General features: G+C 28.1%; 2 protein-coding genes across 2 annotated transcripts; one reads left to right on the top strand and one right to left on the bottom strand.

Annotated features, from left to right (window-relative positions):
- Positions 1-301: 301 nt before the first annotated feature.
- LOC105427047 (protein LLP homolog) lies at positions 302-1,176 on the top strand. The gene is made up of 2 exons (XM_011638586.3): positions 302-682; positions 800-1,176. Exons 1-2 carry the CDS (start codon positions 334-336, stop codon positions 1,075-1,077), a joined length of 627 nt encoding a protein of 208 aa, XP_011636888.2. The 5' UTR covers positions 302-333; the 3' UTR covers positions 1,078-1,176.
- Positions 1,177-1,320: 144 nt separating this feature from the next.
- Positions 1,321-21,934, bottom strand: slow (epidermal growth factor-like protein slowdown). The gene is made up of 9 exons (XM_011638587.2): positions 21,204-21,934; positions 6,281-6,343; positions 5,885-5,943; positions 5,559-5,654; positions 4,037-4,162; positions 3,850-3,933; positions 3,417-3,490; positions 3,245-3,352; positions 1,321-2,666 (listed from the first exon to the last, which is right to left on the bottom strand). The coding sequence occupies exons 1-9, from the start codon at positions 21,665-21,667 to the stop codon at positions 2,529-2,531; spliced, it is 1,212 nt and encodes a 403-aa protein (XP_011636889.2). The 5' UTR covers positions 21,668-21,934; the 3' UTR covers positions 1,321-2,528.

Below are 21,934 nucleotides of genomic sequence, written 5' to 3'. Positions count from 1 at the left end.
ATACAATACATATGATTACAATATGTTAATAAATGTATATATTAATTTTAATATTCATCAATACTCAGTTCTGCAATAAAAAAATTATGCAAACGTAAATAGATATGTAATTACATACATAATTTTGATCCATGAATTGTGTAAGTAGCACACTTTAGAATGGGATTTTATCGACAGTGTTAGAAGATGAAAGTGGCTATTTAATTCCAATATGCTAAAATGAAACTTGGGGGTGCTGGTGTACAGGTTTTGACGATCCCATGAAAAGGTTGATGGCCATTGGCTACATTCAACAGAAAAGGCAGCTTTGCAACTATTGTAAAATCCTTTAATATGATTGGTTTATATATTAAAATCCATGAGGAACTAATGGCAAGAACCAATCATATCAAAGATTTTTATAACAGTTGCAAAGTGCTTTCTCTGCTGAACACAGCCATTATTCAGTGTGTATTCAATGATCACGTTTTGTTTGGACATAACCTATTCTGTCTGAGTTTTGTACGATACACGTGTGAAAAAATGGCTAAATCCTTGCGCAGTAAATGGAGAAGAAAATGCAAAGCGATTAAGAGGGAACGCTATGCTGTAAAAGAGTTAGACAGATTAAAAAAAACTCTTGGTATTGATGATAATTCATCTAAAGATGTTGAAATGGCAAATATCAATGAAATCGCTACAGGTAAGATTTACATTAAAGTTGTGTATAATGTCTATAATAAATATTTTGTATATATTTGTATATATTTTTGTATACATTATAACAATGTTTTATACTGTTCTATTTTCAAAATAATAGTTGTTGACAGTAAAAAATTGAAAGAAAATATTGAAGCTAAGCAGGCAAAAGATGTACAGCTTGAGACTAGTACAAGTGAAGAACAAATGGAAGTGGAAGGTGCTAGAGTATATAATAAGAAAACATTGCGGGACCAGTATGGCAATTATCCGGTATGGATGAGTCATAGAAAGATAATGAAACACAAAAAAGGCAGAGCAAAAACACTGAAAGCAAACAAGAAGACAGGCAAGAGACTCACCAGAAAACAAAAAAAAGCGATAGAGAAAAAAGAATAAAATCTTTATAAATTATTAAATTCAATTTTATATTAATTTTTAAATATAAAAGTATGTTGGTTTTCTTTTTGTAAAAATAAAAATTAATTGAACAAATTATATTTTAATTTTATTTGATTAAGATTATCAATAAGATTGTTATTCGATCATGATTGCTATTTCTCTAGTTTTTACACAGATACTCTGGTGTTCCAAATAAATCATCTGATAGACAAAATTTGTTTTTTTGATGGATGTATTAGATTTTGATTTTTTTTTTTTTTAAGAAGAAGCTAAGTAACTAAAATGACAATTTTTAAAATACAGAATGTATGTAATAGTTAAATGTTAGGAATTGTAGAACTTAATTATAAAATGCTACTCTTAATTACCTGTGATCATTATAAAATTAAGAAAAAGAGATAATATCCCTTAAACTTACAAAACAGAAAAAATATTTAAAAAGATGAAAAGTTTGCAATAATTATGCTGTTTAAAAATGAGGGAGATAGTGAATGACATTGACAGAGAATCAGGGGCATCAATTGAAGAGAATTTTGAGACGTTTTGAGGAAATTATTATTGCAATTAAAAGATAATATTTTTAAAAAACAGTTACAAAATCGTTAACTTATTGCATGTACAACTGTATGTGTATTCACTCAATCACTTTAAATTGTAAGTAAATAACATCTTATTTTAAGAAAAATATAAACAAATAGTTTTAGATTAATATGAACTGAGAGTCACAGATGTCTATATAATACTAAAATATTTCTAGTTACAATATTTGTTTTAATTGGTTTTGTGATCGATATTGAAATTTTTTTTTGCTTAATGTTGATTGTTAATTGAATAAAACTGTAGACTATTACATAATATTAATTAAGAAAAAAATTTCCCATAAATAATATAATGTTATAACTATTTTTTATATTATTTTAATATTTTATGGCACATTATCTTCATCTATCTTAAAATATAAAAGAAGTATAGAAATGCATAATCCACCTTATTTTATTATAAAGATGAATACAAATAATAGTATTTAAACTATGTACTATGCTATCTTATTACTAGTCTGATAAATATAATAAATGCTAAATGATGGCAGTGATATTTCACGATAGAAAAATTTTTGTGTGAAGCTTATGACTACTACTAGTCCATATTTTAAGACAAATAATATAATTTTTTTAGCATAAAAATAAAAAATAAATATTTTAAATATGTAGCATTTTTTATATCTATACGAATTTCTGATTTAAAGATATCATTTTTGCAAGCATGAAAATTCGTAACAAAAATATTGCTACTATTAAATAAAATAGTAGTAACATTATTTACTACTACACTAATATCAAATAGAATAGTAGATAGTATTACTGTTAATCATTATTAATATCAAATAATAATAATAATAATATCCACATAACACTTTAGTAACATTGAAACTTCAACGATCTACTAATTTATTGGTATCTGCAATGTATTCTCAGATGATTTTCTAGTTCTGCGACACGATTCATCAGATGATATATCTTTCTTATTTCTGCCTCATATAGCTTTATCTTGCTTCTCATATCATATACTTCTTGTTGCATCAATTGCTAGAAAGAAAAAAAAAAAAATATATATATATATATATATATAAAACTTCGTGTAATCTACAAATAATATAAATATTCATTTTTTACTTATATACATTTGATCTCTTTATATAATATATTGATATCTCTAGCATAATTGGAAATCAATAACAAATAACAAATAAATTAAAATTGTATTCTATCAAATTAAAATTCGTTGAATTATTTCGTTCCAGCATAGAAAATTTGAAAAAGTCTTTTACTATCATCAAATCAGATTCACAAATTTTTTTTAAAATAAATCAAATTATATATAAATATCAAAATACGAAAATTACATATACTATTTCTGTGTTTAATGATCAAAATTTACTTTTTTTTTTGTTATATTTATAATAAAATATATTTGTATCACATATGTAAGAAGAAATAACTTTCAATAATACTCAATCAATAATAAAATGAAAATTCAACGGAAATAAAAAGTAATTATATATATTTATTATGCACTTGTTTATATACTAAATCGTTTTTAATTAGATGAAATTATTTGTGATATTTCTGGTATGTGCTATGTCAAGATTTAAATGATACATTACCACATTTTCGACGGTTTTTTTCATCTCATTGACACTTTCGACTGCCAATGTAACTTTGGTGTTTATGTCAGAAGCCTCTGTATCTCTTTTTTTATTTCTGGCTACTTGCTGAAAAGTTAATATATTTCCTCCATGAATAATGATATCGCATTAATAATAATTTTTTACTTACTTTTTCCAGTTTAATCAGTCTTTTTAAAATAATTTCAAAATCTTGATCATCATCGCTTACTTCATTTTCTGTATCTGCAATTCAATGATACCATGTTTATTACTTTAAATAATTTATTCTTTATAGAATTATTTTCCTATTGTATTATTATATTATTATATAATGTTATTGTATTTTATTATAATATTATATTAACTAATATTGTAAATAATAGCTTTATCTTTAGCTTTATTTTAACTAATAATGAAAAATTTTGCAACTTTAAATTCCAAATTCTGAATAATTTTAAAATAAAATAATCACTAAAAATTATTTTCTATGCATAATTTATATCCGAAATATTGTTTATATGTAGAATTAAATCTTTATTAAAACAATAGAACTATATTTTTTAAATAAATATTACAGAATTTTAAAATTAAATTATACATACTATGAAAAATCGGATTCTTTGTTGTCGACACATCATGAAAATCGGTTTCTAAGTCGCGTGCTTCAAAAGCGTTTTCGTCAGTGTCTGCAAAAAATAAACCTATTTTTAAAACTTTTTTCGAAAAAAGCTTTTAAAGCTTTTTAAAGCTTTTTTTAACAAGTTTTAACAAATTTTAAATTTTGCGAACCATTTCTCCGACAAGATTGACCATCATGTTGAAGTTGAAATCCAGGTCTACAATGACATCGATAACTACCAGGTAAATTTGTGCAAAGTTGTCCACATGGTTTTTCTCTCACGCATTCATCTATATCTGTAAGATGAAAAGTAAAATATATTTAAATAATTTTTGTAAAGTATTAAAATTGATGAGTTATCTCACCAGAAAGTAGAAAAAAAATAGATTTTATTTCATTATTTCAAAGTATTTTTAAGTAAATAAAACATAAAAACTTAAAAAAAATCTTAAATTAAAAAACTTAAAAAAAATCTTAAATTAAAATTTAAGTATATAAATATAAATAACAAGAATATGTTATTTATTAATTATTATATACAAACAAACAATATTTAATTAAAATCTTATTATATGTAATAGGTACGTTGCGATTTTCAAAATATCTATAATGAAAGTAAAAATTATATTTAAAAGAAAGTAATTAAATAATATGATAACTTAATTGCATTTCTTATATGTATTTTTCCTAAAACTTATATATTTTTCATATCTTTTCGTTTTACTAAAATCATAGTACTAAATTACTAAACAATAGTACATAATTAGTCACAATCAATTCTAGTAGTGATATAAGCATTGCCTCGTTAAAGCATGAAGAACGTTCAATCGATTGCTTGGTCACGAGTGCTTTCTCGTGCCTGGTATCGTCAGACATAATTAAATTGACGTGGAACGATATGCTCCTCGATAGCATTACGTGAGCGTCAAGCTAAATGCAACACAATATGTATTGCGGTCCTGCATGTCCTGCTGCTTCGGTTGCAATTATATATTACATACTCTTGATAGATTTACGAACAATTCTATCGCGACAATAAAATATTTAATAAAATATTTTTGTAAAAATACAAATATAAATATAAAAATATTTTGATTATTGATTATACTTTCTTAAGTATATATCAGTGAACTTACTATTAAAATTGCAACTATAACTACGGCAAAAAGTTTAATATTTAAAACGCGAATATTATCTCTCTTTTATTTTCAATTAGCGGGATTTCTTGCTATACATATAAATACGTTATTAAATTTTGTTTGAAATTATTAATCAAGTTAAATATTTAAATTAAATCAAATTTTTATAAACTATAAATTTATTTTATTTTGCAAAATAACGCAATTTATTTTATTATGAATCTATTTGAAATATGAATTAAAATTATACATACATACATACACACACATATATATATATATATATATATATATATGTGTACATATGTGCATATATATGTACTATATATATATATATATGTACTATATGTACATATTAATAATATGTAGATAATATATTATAGACTATATTATAAACTATACAATTATATTATAAATTATATTCCTAAATTATTTAATTTTTTCGTCAACATCCACATATATGATAATGATAAATTTTATACGACTTAGATCTTAAACGACTTAGTTTATAATTTTAATTATAATTCTAATTTGTAAATAAAATTAACATTACCTATTTGGCAGTAGTTACCAGTATATCCTTTGAGACACGTGCATTTACCAGGCGATGTGCAGATTCCACCATTTAAACAGGATGTTATGCACGTGGCTGGAAAACGATGAAATTGAAATTATTAAACTTGCATAGTTGAAGAAAATAAAATTGAATTAACAAAAAAATGTATGAATAGAATATTAAATATGTATTAGTATTTTTTATCCAATTTATAATTTATTATTGATAGTAAATTTTTTAATGTTTAAAATTTCGTTATCTATAGTCTAGTTGTATATAAATATAAATCAAAAATTAAATAACTTTTTGTCAGATTTACTTACGTTTATTGCAACCAAAGCTCAAGTGCGTAACTTGTGACCAACCCGGGCAGCAAAAGAAACTGGAAATCATCTCAGTGTATACTAGGATATTTTATAAATTCCTTTTATACAATTTATAAAATGTACAAAATATCATATATTTTATAGCAAACACTTATAATAATTTTCTACCGTAAAAATTTATCTTTTAATACTCATAAATCTAAAAATATTTCTATTAATAATAGTAATTTATTTTTCATTATCTAATATTTATTAATATAAATATCTATTAATACTTTTATTATATAATATTGTCTATTATTAAATGATATTTGTTCTGAGATGAAATAAATTAAATTATTTATTTTAAATAATCAATTTAGCTTTTAAATTTGTAAAATGTGTAACATGTACCTAATTTGTTTTCCTCGATGATGATGCGAAATTGCGGGAGCTTGTCTGGTACATACTCGCCTTCTAAAATGCAAATTATTAATTTATGAGAAAGAACAATTCTTCTTATTAATTTATATAAATTAATTTTTTGATGTATTTTTGTGAATAAAAATTGATTCTATACTTTATTATAATTTGTTCATAATATAAATACGAAATTATAATTCTAAATTACTTAAAAATGTTTATTTAAAATGTTAAACTTAATATAAGAAAAATTTGAATTTCATAATTAATTTATCAAAAGAAAAATAAATATGTAAATTAAGATTTACATGCTATTTTGAACTATATGTTGTAAATTATTTTTTCCAAAAAATAATATAAAATAATATAAAATAAAATATGTTTAAAGATTTATTTTTATCAATAATATTTGTTTTATTTATAAGAAATTATTTATATTAATATACATATGTACAATTTTTCCCTAAGATAATAATTAAATAACCTATTACACTTATATCTAAGAATAATGTTAATATTACTTTTTAAAATATAATAAATATACAAAATATTATTATATGTAGATATTATCGGAAAAAAGCCTTCACATGAATTCTCAAATAATCCTTTATTTAGATCCCGCACCTCGATTTCAGCTTTACATTTCGTTATTGCGATTTATACGAAGGAGAGATTAAATCGACAAGTCGATTATTTTGATAGTCATCGTAAATAATATTCCATATGTCGCATCCCTCCCAGCTAAACTGATCTGCTAAAGCGTAATCATTTAAATCGTAAAGTACGCAGAAGACCGGTTAAATCGTAAAATACGAAGGCCGATCGAATACACGATCGAAATAAATATTGCATTAGTGATGATATTACGGTTCGTCGCTGTTCAAGTTGATTCTGGAATTAAGTTTACATGACAAAACTTTATATGAAAGATATATATATATATATATATAATATTTTTGACTAGTATGTTTAAAGAGTATTACTAGTATTACTAGTATTAAGAGTATTACTAGTATTTTTGAAGCAAAAGAAATAATATCATTCTCTCTCTCTCTCTCTCTCTCTCTCTCTCTCTCTCTCTCTCTTCCCTCCCTTTGCTCTCCTCTTCTTTCTAGCTTGGAAAATTAAACTTTGAGCATATCACTAAATCATTTAGCAGAAATATTGTGGAATGCGACAATACAGAGAGTGGAAGGCTCTCAACGATTCATAAATAAAACATATGGCAATTGTATATACAATAATTGGGCGTCGAAACGAATGCTTGCCCGACAGAACCACTTCGTCATTATCAGACCATAGAAAACTGCATTTCGCCATATCGATGTCGTATTTGCTGAAATGCGACAGAACATTTACTGTCGCAATAACGGATACCGAGGACACGGTGGTCCCTGTCCATGCTCGTTTCTTGCTTCAGAGGCAACATAACATAAAGAACACGATCTATCACCGAGTAAGTCTACTCTAAGTGACTGCATAAAGAATTTACATACGCAAATTCACTTCCGCTAAATATCAACTTGTAGTATGCAGTATAGCTCTTGATCATACAAAGAAGTAGCTTATTTATAGCTTATTTACTTTCTTATTTTATGTTATTATATTATATCCACTATTGATATAATAAATAAATTTTAAAAAAATTTGGAATTCAAAATAATTTTTTTCTAAGTATTTAATACTTTTCTAAGTATTTAATAAAAGCAAAGTACCAAAAAGGAAATATTGAAATAATAAAAAGAATTGACAGAAAGTGACAAAATAACATTTCTCTGTAAAACCGATAATTAAACTAAAATTGATATAATATCTTCTAAATTTTAAAATTATGAAAAAATTTGTAATAAAAAAATACAAATTTTGTTTATATTATATTTCTTCATAAAAGAAAAAGAAGAAAGAGAGAGAGAGAGAGAGAGAGAGAGAGAGAGAGAGAGAGAGAGAGATTAGAATATTAGAATATTAAAAAAATACATAGATAATAATTTAATGAAACTTCACACACAGAAAATATATTTTTTATACAATGCAATGTTACGAAATCATAGCGAACATCTAGAAGCCAAGAAACCATCTGTTATTACTTATTATTAGTATCATACAGTATACTATTATATATCTATGATAACATAGGTAACTTCAACTCAACTACATAATGATTTTCTCAAATTTTCTTTAATAGATCGCAATAAGCCGAGTTCTTGAATAATAAAAAAATGCACCGTGAAATGCGTTGCTCGAGTTCAGATACGGTTCGAGGGACACTCGTGTGGGAATACTGGTTCGATTCTTGTTGCTCTGACAAGTATGTTCCGCGCGTCGGTGGACGTTCGCTAAGATTCTTTCTTCCTTTTTTGCTTTCATTTGCTGATATTGGACGAACGTTTGGACAAACATGAAGACGAAACTGTCGCAAGGGGCAAAAGGTATGTCTCGCTATGATAAGGTTTATCGGAGATTGATGACGTGCAGATGATTTATGACAAGAAATCTTAATTTTAACGTAAAATTTCTCATCCCATTGACTGCGGCATGTATGCACCAACCAGTTTTGTGCAGTATAAGTTAAAGGCAATACATTGGAATGATTGGCATTGACTAAAGCAATTGTAATTGAGTTTTTTAAACATTATTCTAATAATATGTTTTTGTCTACAAATAATTGAGTTCATTATATTCAAAAGAATTCAAAATCCTATTGCTAATTATTTCTCTAATATAAGATAATAAAAATATGCAAATGAAAAAATAATCGAAAAATAAACGTAGTCAGTATTATTTTTCGGTAAAAATAATTATTTATACACATAGAGATTTAAATATTATATATGAATAACTCCTACAGAATTACTTAAAAGTTACTAAATATTTGATTGAAGTTGAAATCGCGTCAAATATTTTAGCGTGACATATCGTAATTGACGATGATAGATTCGAAAAAACGTATAAAATCAACAATATACTATATAAAGGCGCCATCGCGTGATGCGGTTTACCTAAGGTTTAACCGAAGGGTGATAAATCTAGAATGAATTACCGCATTGGACGTTCGCATGTCTACGGCTCTCTTAAGCGCTTCCGAAATCTTAGCGACGATCTCGGAATGATTCCCATTCCTAACAACGTCACGTAGCCCTTAACGTGACGTCGTGTTATCGTGGTCGTTTGTTACGTTTCTACGTCCGTCTGTTGCACACGTAGATTTTCGCCGGCGATGACGACGACGGTTTCCTTTACTGTCCCTGCAAGCCTAACGAGCTACATGCCTTCTTCCCAGCATTGTTGCGACTGCATTTTGTGTCTATGCGTTAGCAAAAACGAGTTGCAGAAACGTTTCTTCGTTCAGCTGACAACTATTGGCTCTGTAAACTTTATGAATCTCATAATTCATGTCAGATTTATCAGGCCAATAAAATTATATGACATTTGAATTCAATATTTGCCGGTTTGATTACATATATGTTTCAATATGTTTCAATGCTTTTTTAGTATAAATAAAACAATTTATAATAATATTATAACATGAATTACAAATTTCATATATAATCTGTTATTGTTTATTTATAAAACTTACAAATAATGTTTCTATAAGCTAATTTTCTAATTTAATGAAAATAAAATTCAATGGAAAATTTTTAAGAAATAATTTTAGGCAAATAAAAATATAAAAAATATTATTTAATGTATCATTTATAATTAAATTTAGCAAAGTGTTAATTAATTATAGTATAGTAATTAATAGTCCTGTTAATATACATATTTTCATAAATAAATCTTAATAAATTTTAAAAAATTCAGATAGTAAAATCACGTAAATAATAAGATAAATGCAAAATATGATTTATGTATTTATTTGTAAAATTTATTAATTTTTATTGTTTTTCACAGTTTTTCGAGTCATATATTGATTGTGTAGATTTGGTGTTTCCAAACATTTAAATAACTTTTCTGAAAGATTTTTTTCATTTAATAGAAAATAACGTACTTTCTAATTATAAGAGAAAGATGTGTCGATATAGTTTTTTTTATTGAATATATTATAATAGCTGTCTAGTAAATTAATAATCAACTTTAATTATACAGAATACAGAATACAGAATACAGAATAAAATATAAATTTCCGTAGAACCACATGGCACGTCTTGCACGCCTGGTGGTTAAGGTAATAAACATCGGCTTTTTACTGCCTGATTTTATAAATGTTAGTCTCACCATTTCCTTTTCTCGCACACACCACACATCGCGATGTCATTTAGAAGCACGCTTTGCCGTTTTCAATTTTGTGTGATCTGTCATAAATTAAACGTTTAACGAGATCAAAGATCATGACGATTCCTTTCCCAAATTAGTACTCATAAAAATCATGCAGTTACATTCCGTCATGTAATATTAATTTATTATTAAAATTCTTTGCATCTATTAGATCCAAGACAAAAATAAAAATTGTTACTTGTCTACCTGTTTATTACATTGTTTATCGATGTCATATCAATAATTTATTTTTATCAAAATAATACAATATAATATTTTATTCCATTAGTATTAATTAGCATTAGTATTATTATGAATTAAATAGAAATTAATATATTGCATTTAAATAAATATTAATTGTTAATATTTTGCATTGTATTATTTTATCATACATGTTATTAATTGATATTAATATATTTTACGAGTGATTTTGAAATTAAACTGAAAACTGCAAATTCAGCGATTATTATAAGCAATTTTGCCTTAATTTGTGACTAACAGCAAAATTTTCATTTATCATGCAAACGTAAGACCATAAATTAGGAATTACAAATAATTTGAGGTATCAAGGCGGATCAGGATCGATTCAATCGGGCCAATGAAAGGGCAGACAAAGCTATCGATTGTAATTGCCGGCAGTATAACGATCATTTGTTTTACGAGCAGTTCGCATGCAAAACACGTGGAATCTCGACTGGCTTTTGCAAGACGGAACAAAGAAAGTAGAGAGCTGAAGTGCCACTCGTATGTTCGGATGGCAATTTGTTTTTAAGGTTTTCCAATGACTATCTCGGCCATCGGTCGCTGTTTTACAAGTGGGATTGAATTGATTATGCCAACTCTGGAACATTTATCACATTTTATTTTTTAAACTCCTAAATGTCACTCGCACCAATCAATAAAGAACTCTTTGTATAAATTTTATAGATTAAGAAATAGAAGTTAAAAAAAATATTTAAAAGAAAAAATAAATGGAAAAAGACAAGTAAGTTATTGTACAAATTATTACATACTAATAATAATAATTATAATAAGTCAAAATTAATTTCTCTAAACTTCTATTTATCAAACATATTTTTAATATTAATAATATTTATTAATATTAAATATATATTTATTGGATATATTTATAAAAATATAAAAATTTATTAAATAAGTTTTGTGTCTTATCATCTTTTTACAACACTAAATTAATTTTTTATACTAATAATAAATAATTACATAATAATAATAATAGAAAATAAAAATTATTTTTGATAAATATATTTCTATTATGTATTAAACATTATTTTTAAAAACTGCTAGTTTTCTAAAAAAAATGAATAATTTACAATATCATTTTTACAAAATTTAATAAACGCGTAAGCGTAACGCATATAACGTATTTCTTGATGCACTTCTCGATGTATCGGTGAAAGATTGTACAAGCTACTTGAAAATTACGATGTATCTTATTTCAAGATTCAAACCTTGAACCATAATGCATCTATATATTGCGTGTTTCAATTACGAGACTTGATAACACCTCTTGGCAGTAAGTTCATCTTCGCGCAGCTGCATCTGTAGCTTATCACAAAAATATAAAGATGTTATTTTTAAGGCAATCGCGAGTGTGTTCTATGTACTCTTAAAATATTTTCCTTCTAAAATATTGCACAATATCTTATAATACATATAAAAACAAAAAACTTTTACATTAGATAAAAAGAGCTCCTTCCGTAAATATTTTTCGAGCTATTATTCTTCATATACTATCGTAACACCAAATCCAACAACGAAAAGCAAGGGCTTTATTTTCATCATAAAGAAATTCTTTTTTAGAATATACTTAAGATTAATTTTTTAATATAAAAGTAAATAAAGATTTTAAAGACATTTTAAAATAATCTTCATGAAAAATTAAAGAAAGTAATAAATAGTAATAAATAAATAAATTTTAAAATTAACAACAGTATACAATTTTTTGAACAAATAAAAAATCCCTTTTTGAAAAACTTTTTCAAAAAATTATTCTTAGAATATTCTAAGAATATATATTTTCTTGCATAATAGGCTCTAATAGAAAAAAACAAATTATTTATTATACCAGGGTGTCAGGATTTCTAATAATACACCGCTTGTGTGCGGGTAAAGCGGATCAACCTGAATAGAAAAATTCTCTGTCATTTTCCGATTTTCGCAATTAATAATAAATTATTAATTATTGAAGATCGCAGAATGAGCACATATCCGTACAGTCCATTGGCCAATGCGGCGAAGTACAATCGTTCAACACACGTTTGCGGTAGAAGCGCGATAAAGGTGTGTATTATAAGCAGATGTTCTGTCATTTGTAGACTTCTCGTTTAAATATCTTGCCGCGTTCCTATCAATCGGGAATGCATGTTAGACGATTGCATTTCCGCGGACTTGCCGATGAACCGGGCAGACACACGCTCATTCAATGACCTTTAATAATTAATAACTCGTTGCTAATTGCGAAAATTGCAAAATGATAGAGGACTTATCTGCTCAGTTTGATCCGCTGTACTATTAGGATTTTCAGACATCCTGTATATTTTATTCTACAAAATATTTTATTAATAATAGTTTAACAAATTTTTATGCATATTTTTTGCTAAAGGAAGAAGTAATTTTCTTGACTATAAAGTTTTCAGAACGTTATATCGTTATTGATGATGGCCATGTTCAGAAGGAGGAGTGTGAACGAACGATGTCTAAACAATCCAGAACCACAAATCGCACGATGTATATATACGCTAACGAGAGTTTGTCGGTCGTCGATCCTCGGATCTCACCAAGGTGGTTCGGAGTGATTCATACCCGCTAATTTCAGACCTACGCTTTGAAGAATTGCTTCAACACGAATCTTTTTTTAGGATAGCCCCTTTCTCCGCCACGTTCATCACGGCGGTTATAAGCGATTTGTCAGTAATGTTTACGTAACTTACTTGTGCTTCATACAAATATCTATTATTATTAAGATTATTTTATATTTACAGATTTATATAAAAGAAAAAGAAAAAAGAAAGGAGAAAAGTATTATTTATTATAAAAAATATATTTAAAGTTAAAAAGAAGGGAGAGAGATAAAAAAACGAAAAGATACAGAAAGTTATTAAATTATTAAGGTAAGATTGTTTCAATAAAATAAAACAATATTATATTAAAAAGATTGTAAAAATGATAACAAAAGATAAATCTTTTTTTGATATTTATGTTATTTATTTCATTTATTATCAAACAGACAAAGAAAATTTTACTATCAAAATTCAGGATAAAATAAAATCATATTATATAATATGACTTTTAATCAAATTTTATATTTTAACGTATAATGGTTTCAAAAAATTTCTATCATTCAGTTCCTAGAAAAATTTTGATAATCATGGATTCATTTAATGTCGGTGCCCTGAGCGTAAACAAAGAAATTGCAAGTCCGCGCCATCCAAGACGTCCATATTTGCGAAAGAGGCGAATTGCCGCTCGTTCATTTAGAGATTGTATCTTGCGCGTTGAAAGCCGTTTCCTCGGCGGAATGCGCAACGATGCAACGGGAGCCGCGGGCAGGCAGCGCAAAACTTCCAAATTACAAAATTGCTTGATGACGGGTTACCCAGGTTACCGCTCAGGTGAAGTAATTATGCGCCTACGCGGTGCCAATAAGACGCGCGGCATCTCTCATTACTACCTCTTGCGCTTCGTTTTCTACGCGTTCGTGGATGATGTGGCACACGACGTGTCTTGCCATTTAAATTCTTGAAAATGGACACGAGATACAAGATATTTTACATTAACTTTTAAAATGTTCTCCCAGTTAAATTATGCTATATAATAAGTGCTATAATTTTCTCTTGCTCATATAATCTTGACGGTGAAAGTTCTATCGTTCTCTCTGTACATAGATGTATTAGATAATCGAAAGTTTCTAAATGATACAATACCGTTTAGTAGACTAGGAATAATAATTTTATGTTGCAAAACACTTGACAAATCTTCCCAAACATTGTGAATTTTGTTTTTTTTGAATTTTTTTTTTATATGTATTTATGTATTTATAGTTATTAATAATAACAAAGTTAAAAATAGAACATGTAAATATTGTCATTTAACAAATATGGTAAAATAAAATTAAAAAAAAACAATTATTAAATTTAATTAAATAATATGCACACTTCTTCAAATTGTTTACTGTTCATAACGAAACCAGAAGCGTTCAATTTTACTGAATTCTATTTTTAGAATTCAGACTTTCAGATTTTTAGAATTTTGACCTACACTCTTACAGCATCCGAATGACTGTTTTCAAATCGAAAACCAATTCTCATTCAATCACTGTTTGTTTTGATTGTTTTCTTGTTGTGCACAAGTAAACATTGATAATTTCTAAATAAAAAAAAGTAATCTTGACTTCCTTGTATCTCCATATCGCCGAGTCGTTCAGCTCGTTTATTTTTTGGTGAATGAAGTTTACGTTTCTAGATGCAATTTATCTCCTGCCGTATGTATGTACGTTCGTCCATAAACTTCATAGTTCTCTATTAATTCTGTTGCAGCTTGATTTCACTCGTAAATTGAGCAACAAGCGATGTTGCAAAGCGTAAACTTTCAGATAAAGTCAATTGCAAACAATATTACACAATTACAATGCAAGATATCATTGTGATTGACATCACTTGTAACCTACGAGATCTACAATCTTATCTTGATTCTACGATGCTGAAAGATTTCATATTGCCATTTCCATCTAATCAAGCAAAGTGAACGTATATAAATGATTAACATTAACGTAATAAAATACTTCAATACTTTCGCATATATCCTTGACATAAGACATATAGATTGTCTCTCTATTACATATAACATTAAATTTATTAATTAATGATATAAATTTAAAATTGATTATGACGTGAAAATATCTTTTCATTAAAAGTATGAATTTAATTGCAAAATTTTTCATCATCGTTATTTTCTCTTTTTATTTTTATTTCCTCCATGACATTTTCAAATACTAAATATGGATTGAATATTCAAATGGAATAAAAATAAGACCACTAACCGCAAAATTGGTCTATGCAAATTCATAGCGTCAATGCACGTGTATTACTTGCGTCTCGTACCTTATCCTCGTCCATTCTCTTCTCTCGCTTTTGACCTTTTCACCCCTCATGTCCGCAACTCAGATAAAAGTTTACATTAATGGATTTATACATGAAGCTGCTATCATCAAACAGATGAAAGATGGGGGATTAAGGCGAATACTTGCAGCTTAATTCTGCCACTGTTGGTATTCACTTTAATTCCCCACCTTTCATCTCTTAATTTCTTCTTATCACAATCGAAAGCAATACAATACAATATATTCTCTTGCGTTACTATTTGATAAGATATTTGATAAGATTCAATAAGATAATATAATATTTATAATTAGGATTTTTTAAAAATTGATTAATAATTAAAAATAATTTATGAATTTTTTATTATCTGCGTATTATTTATCAAAAATTATATTTCTACCATTATATGTTTATAAGATGTTTATAAGATGCTTATTAGCATTAGCATATTAAATTGATTATTAATTTAACGATATTAAAATTTCAACTTTGATAAAAAAACTGCATTAATGATTAAATAATAATGAATATATATATATATATATATATATATATATAAATTTTCACACAAAATATTATTATACATAAAATTCCGTCGAATAATCAAAATTTTTCATATTTATTTATTCTGTATTATAAATATACATTGATTGCTATATAACGCTCACATACGCTCACATATTAAAATATTGTATATTTAACTTTAATTATGTAATAAAATATTATTTAATGACATTTCATTCATTTTCAATTATAACAGTAAAAGTAAATATACAAAATAAATAATATAAAATTGCAAATAAAATATATAAACAGATATATAAACAAACAATTAAAAATAATATATAAATTTTTTTCTAATGTTAACATCTTTTATAATGTTTTCATATTTCTAATAATTTATGTATATTCATCAAATCATTCTTCACTCTTCGTTGTCTTGACATCACTTTTCTTGATTCATTAGTTTACGATTAGTATTACTCGCTCGCAATTGTTAGAAGATGGATAGCATCGTTTCGATAGCAATATTCAAGTGTCGAGTGCTTATACGTTCACCGAAATTGTATGTCTTCTCTCGATTCAGTGTGCAATCGATGCTCATGGCCTTCGTACAAGATATAGGAATTATAAGGTCATGGGTCGAAAAATACACACACGCATATGATGGATTATAATTAAAATTTAGTTTAAAGTTTTAAACTTTTGGGAAGCATTCAATGATATAAAAAAACATTGATTTTCGTTAACTTTTTAATAATTAATATAAATTTATTAACTATTATTAAATTCTTGATATTCTCATATTTTATACATGTTATACGAATAAATTTAATTGTTGTATTTGAATTGTTGTATTCCAAATTACTTGAATTTTTTTAAGATAAATATGATGGTTCAAGTTTTATAAATCCAAATCTATCTAATTTTTTTTCACGTGTTCTCTTCTATTCCTTTTGGAATCTCTGAATTTCTTTTTAGACAAAATATATAAAATTATTATCATGCATATCATAAATTTTTAATTTTTATTGTTAAATATTTCTGAAATTGTATATGTATTTAAAACAAAATTTATTTAATATAATACAAATTAAATGTAGTTATTATTTACTTATAAAATTCAAAATTTTTTAAAATATTTCACTATAATATTTCAATAATAAAATCGGTCTTTTTAATACCATCATTATATAAAAATTTAAAATATTTGGAATATCCTTCGATTATCAAAAAATTCTTCGTAATAATTGACTATAACTTGACACGTGGCAAGGTATGTACCGCTTAAAGTGTTTTCAAGGGTTGAATGACCTGCATTGATATGTTTATCCTGCGGGATACCGGTTAGCAAAAAGGGAAAAGAAGAGAATAAAACGTATGTGTGCGAAAGGAGTGCTCTATTTGAGGCTGTGGAATTTTAGAATGTGTTGCTTTTTCTTTTATTCTCTGATCAAAGTAAGAAATTTTATCGATGTTACAAGAACAGAATTTGTTTGTAAAATAAAACATATAAAAATATAATACATTAACATATAAATATACGAGTAAAATAATTAAATTTAATTTAAAAGATTAAAATATCAAGCATAGTAGTAGTATATAGTAGCATTCTGCATTTGTCGTATAATTATTCGAAAGAAATTATCCAGAAATTTACTAACATATATATTATAAAATAATTTCTATTTTTTTTATAAAAAGCTCCATAGAGATAAAAATATGGGTATTGCCATCTGCCTGCTGTCTACTTATTTGGTTCAGTTAAGCCGCGATACAATAGTATCGTGTATGGTATCGAGAAATGACTGCTAACATTTCCGATAGGGATGATAGGGAACGCGCGTTTATAGTTCTCCAGAACACATTACATCGACGAATGACACCTGTCTCTTTATGACCTCGTCTCTCATCGATCAGCCATCGATGTTGAGTTCTACGGCGATAAGCAATAGCAATGCTGAGCAATGAAACGTGCCTAAGAGTGACATTGCGCAGGATGGTTATCTGGAGTACTCGGAACTCGGAACGTCTTGAATATTCATTATTCGCGTTTCTTTCATTCAACGCTCATCGATCACTTGAATGATGTCGCAAGCGAAGCAACGTAACTGATCGAGACAGAAGGTGACCGACATGACGGTAAGGAATGGTCCACATCTTCCGTGCATACCTCGAGCAATGTGTATGGGCAATAATGGCCCATTAATTACAAACAGAAACGTGATGCAGCTTAAATAATAGTTTTTAATAATAGTATCGTGTCCGTATCATAAATGCACTAAATAGTGTTAAACTCTGCAATTATTGTCCTATGCAAAAAAAAAATTAATCTGCATTATTTTAAGAGGATTAATGACATTCTGCAATTTCTTTAGATCTCTGTTGGCTTTTATACTTTGCTCGTCGCCAACGCCGTCGAATCCTGAATATTAAAATTGCAAAGTAACGTATTGCATGCTAATACTACGTTACCGTATGTCACCCCCAAATTTTTCCGACGGCTTTAAATCGATAGATCGCGTTTTAAGTGTTATGATTGTCGCGTCAATGGATTTAAATCGATTCGGCACATCGCATCAGCTGCATCGTTGAGAAATCTTTTGCGCGAGGTGCACGCAAGTTCGACCGCGTGTGCACGATGATATAAAGAGAAAGAAAGAGAGAAGAGCACACACACACACACACACACACACACACACACACATACACACTAGTATCCTTGGACAGGTTTACAAAATTTTTTAGCCTGAGGCACGCACATCTGGGCAACTCAATAGCACGACTCGCAAGGTAGATGAACATCGAATCATTGCACTCAGATTAAATGGTAACTAAATATTCTACATGTGCAAACATATGTTTTGCAAATATTACTTTATTTAATACAAACAGAATGTATGTTTCATGAAAGTAGAAAAGAGGATTTCGTTTAGGAGTTAATCGAAAAAAATAGCAATAAGTAATACAAAAGTAATTATTAAGATAGTTGATTATATTACTATACTTAGTATATAGATTAGTTGATTATTATTACTATACTTAGTAATATATTTACAATGTAAATATCAATTTTATATTTGTTATACTACATTTGATTATATAGAAGCTAAAGGAATTTAATCATTATTGTATCATAAATATTGAGCTCGAAGTTGAATAGTAAAATATTTATTCTACTTGCTCTCGTTTACCAAAGTATGCATGTGTATGTATGCGTATGTGAGCGTGTGTATAATTACGACAATAAACAGTTCGTGACAAAAGACGAAGAGAAGCAAAATATGGGTGATGAAATCAATGTGCAATAATATTGACTGATACAGACGCCGGCTTGTTCTTTCCCTTGTGTTTACATTGCCACGAAGGCTTTTTGCTGTGCCTGGCGTGAATGTTCGCAAAGTTTTCTGATGGGCAATCATTGACTCAGAAGTAGGATAATCTTATAGCTATCAGAAGGCGATAAAAATTATACGGTATAGTAATTTCCTTTTAATGATCACTTCAGGAAGTCGATTGACAGAATTCTAAGGAAAATAAGAGCATCTGATGCTGCTTGTTCTAAGAAAATGCTGTATCCATTTCTTATTATTAATGATTTTGATATTAGAAAATATATTATATTATAATATTTAAACGCCTATAAATGTATAAATAAAATCAATACAAATTTTATTATAGTTAATAAAATTATATTATAGTAGTATTTACTATTCTAGTATAAAAATCTAGTATAAAAGATTTTAAAACTATAAAAAGTTTTAATTACTTTAGAAAATTTGGATAATTTATCGTAATTATTGTTGCAGTTAAATAGAATATAAAACATTCATAACAAAGACTATCCTATATATAATTTTTTTTAAATTGTACATTCTTGAACAGAAAATTTTGCAAAAGCCGTTTTATAAAGACGTTAAACGTATTCGACCAATCAGATCGACATCTTACGGTTTTAAATTGGAGATGGCAAAGAATACCATTTATCTGAATATATTTTTTTTAACGTCCACATGTACGTGTAAACGTGTGTTGAATTGTTGCGTGCGCGTAAAAGAATCCGACATCATCATGCACGGACAATCCCAATAATTGTACGCGACAGAGGAACGCGCTACGTGCGAGATAATTAATCGGTCGATTAATTAAACGGCTGGCGGCTCGCCTTTGAACGACGGTCCGCGCCGGCCTTATTCCGTCGACCATCGGGTTCGATCCATACATCATCGCGCGAATGTGGTGCGTCGCTTATTGCTCGTAAATACAGTAATTCAGCGACACACGTTAGCGACACCGGTATATTTACGCGTCGCGGTTCATTCACTTTCATTTACGTGCCTCCCGTGATGCGACGAATGATCACGCCTGGATTTACTTCGTAATCTTCGTAAATCTGAATAATTCTCACGAAAAGATACGCGCGAGTTTCGTATTATCAATTTCTTTAGACAAATTTTATTTCCATGTATCGCATCAAAGCTTTTATTAATCCTAAATAAAAAGACTAATAAAGTTCTTCGTTAAAGCAATTATATTACTTTGATACGAATGAAAGAGTGCGACGAGAATGTTTCCAGTTAGCGAAATAAAGAGTTGAAATAGATATCAAATGAAAGATCTCGTTGAGTTAAAAACAAATGCATGAGTTCCATTTTGCATCGTCGAATAAAAATATACATCGCAAAACTTCAACGTTTCCATATTTTTTTTTTTTTAATTAAAAAAAAAACTGTCTTGAATTTGAAACCTTTGGAGCTCTATGACTTTGAAACGAAAAATCAGTGCAAAATAAAACTTATTTATTTTCAATTCAATGAGATCTTTCTTTTTGATATCTATTTTAATCTCTTATTTCCCTAACTGGATTGGGGAAACATTCTCGTCGCTCACTCTTTCATCATTTGTATCAAAGTAATATAATTGCTTTAATAAAGTTAATGATTGAGTTGAATGAAAGATTGAGTTGCTTTAATGAAAGATTTTATATAACATTTTCACAAAGTTTTAATTTTGTATTTTGAACCAGAAATTTATTTACTCACCCCGAATGATGTCTGGTATACGTAGGAACAGTTGTAATAGTTGGCTGATAGTTTTGCGCGTCAGTCTCCTTTGGCTGATACCAATGATTGCCATGATAACCCGCGTATGCTATTGCTCTGGTACCACCATACTCCGCCATCGCCGCAGCACCACTAAACTTTTGTTCCAGCGTTCGTCGCTCCACATCTCTCGCTGCCGAATTTATCTGCTGTGGCGATCTCGTCATGGAAATCTGTGATAGCGGTGTCCACGGTGGACTTCTCGTAGTTGTTTCTCGGACTACGCGTTCATCATCTGACCGATTATGTCTAGCATGGAGCAATCTATCGCGATGCCAAACTGGCCAAATGATTCTATGGCTGTGCGAGGGCACCCGACGATGATGATCATCCAACGATGACAGAACGAAACGGCTTGCCGTGGCCACGACAACCAAGCTCGTCAGTAGTACCTTCAGGGTCATCGTTTGGCTCTTTAAAAGGCTTTCGCACTTTTCGTACTTTTGACGATGTGCGCGACGTCCTGACAACAACTGTAGGGAACGTCACATCCTCAACGGCCGTGGTGGGCGCGCTAAGTTCGTGACAGACTCGATGGACATCCGGTGTGAAATCTTTCACGGGCAGCTGAGAGCACTACTGAGAGCACTACCGAACAAGACACACGAAGCAGAGCCCACGTGCTTCAACTGCACCAACCCCACCATGAATCTCTCTTTTTCTCTGTCTCG

Source organism: Pogonomyrmex barbatus, unplaced genomic scaffold (assembly GCF_055798465.1).
Source record: "Pogonomyrmex barbatus isolate J1 unplaced genomic scaffold, ASM5579846v1 scaffold20, whole genome shotgun sequence".
In the NCBI taxonomy this organism is placed as follows: domain Eukaryota; kingdom Metazoa; phylum Arthropoda; class Insecta; order Hymenoptera; family Formicidae; genus Pogonomyrmex; species Pogonomyrmex barbatus.
This window is presented reverse-complemented; position numbering and strand designations above follow the sequence as displayed.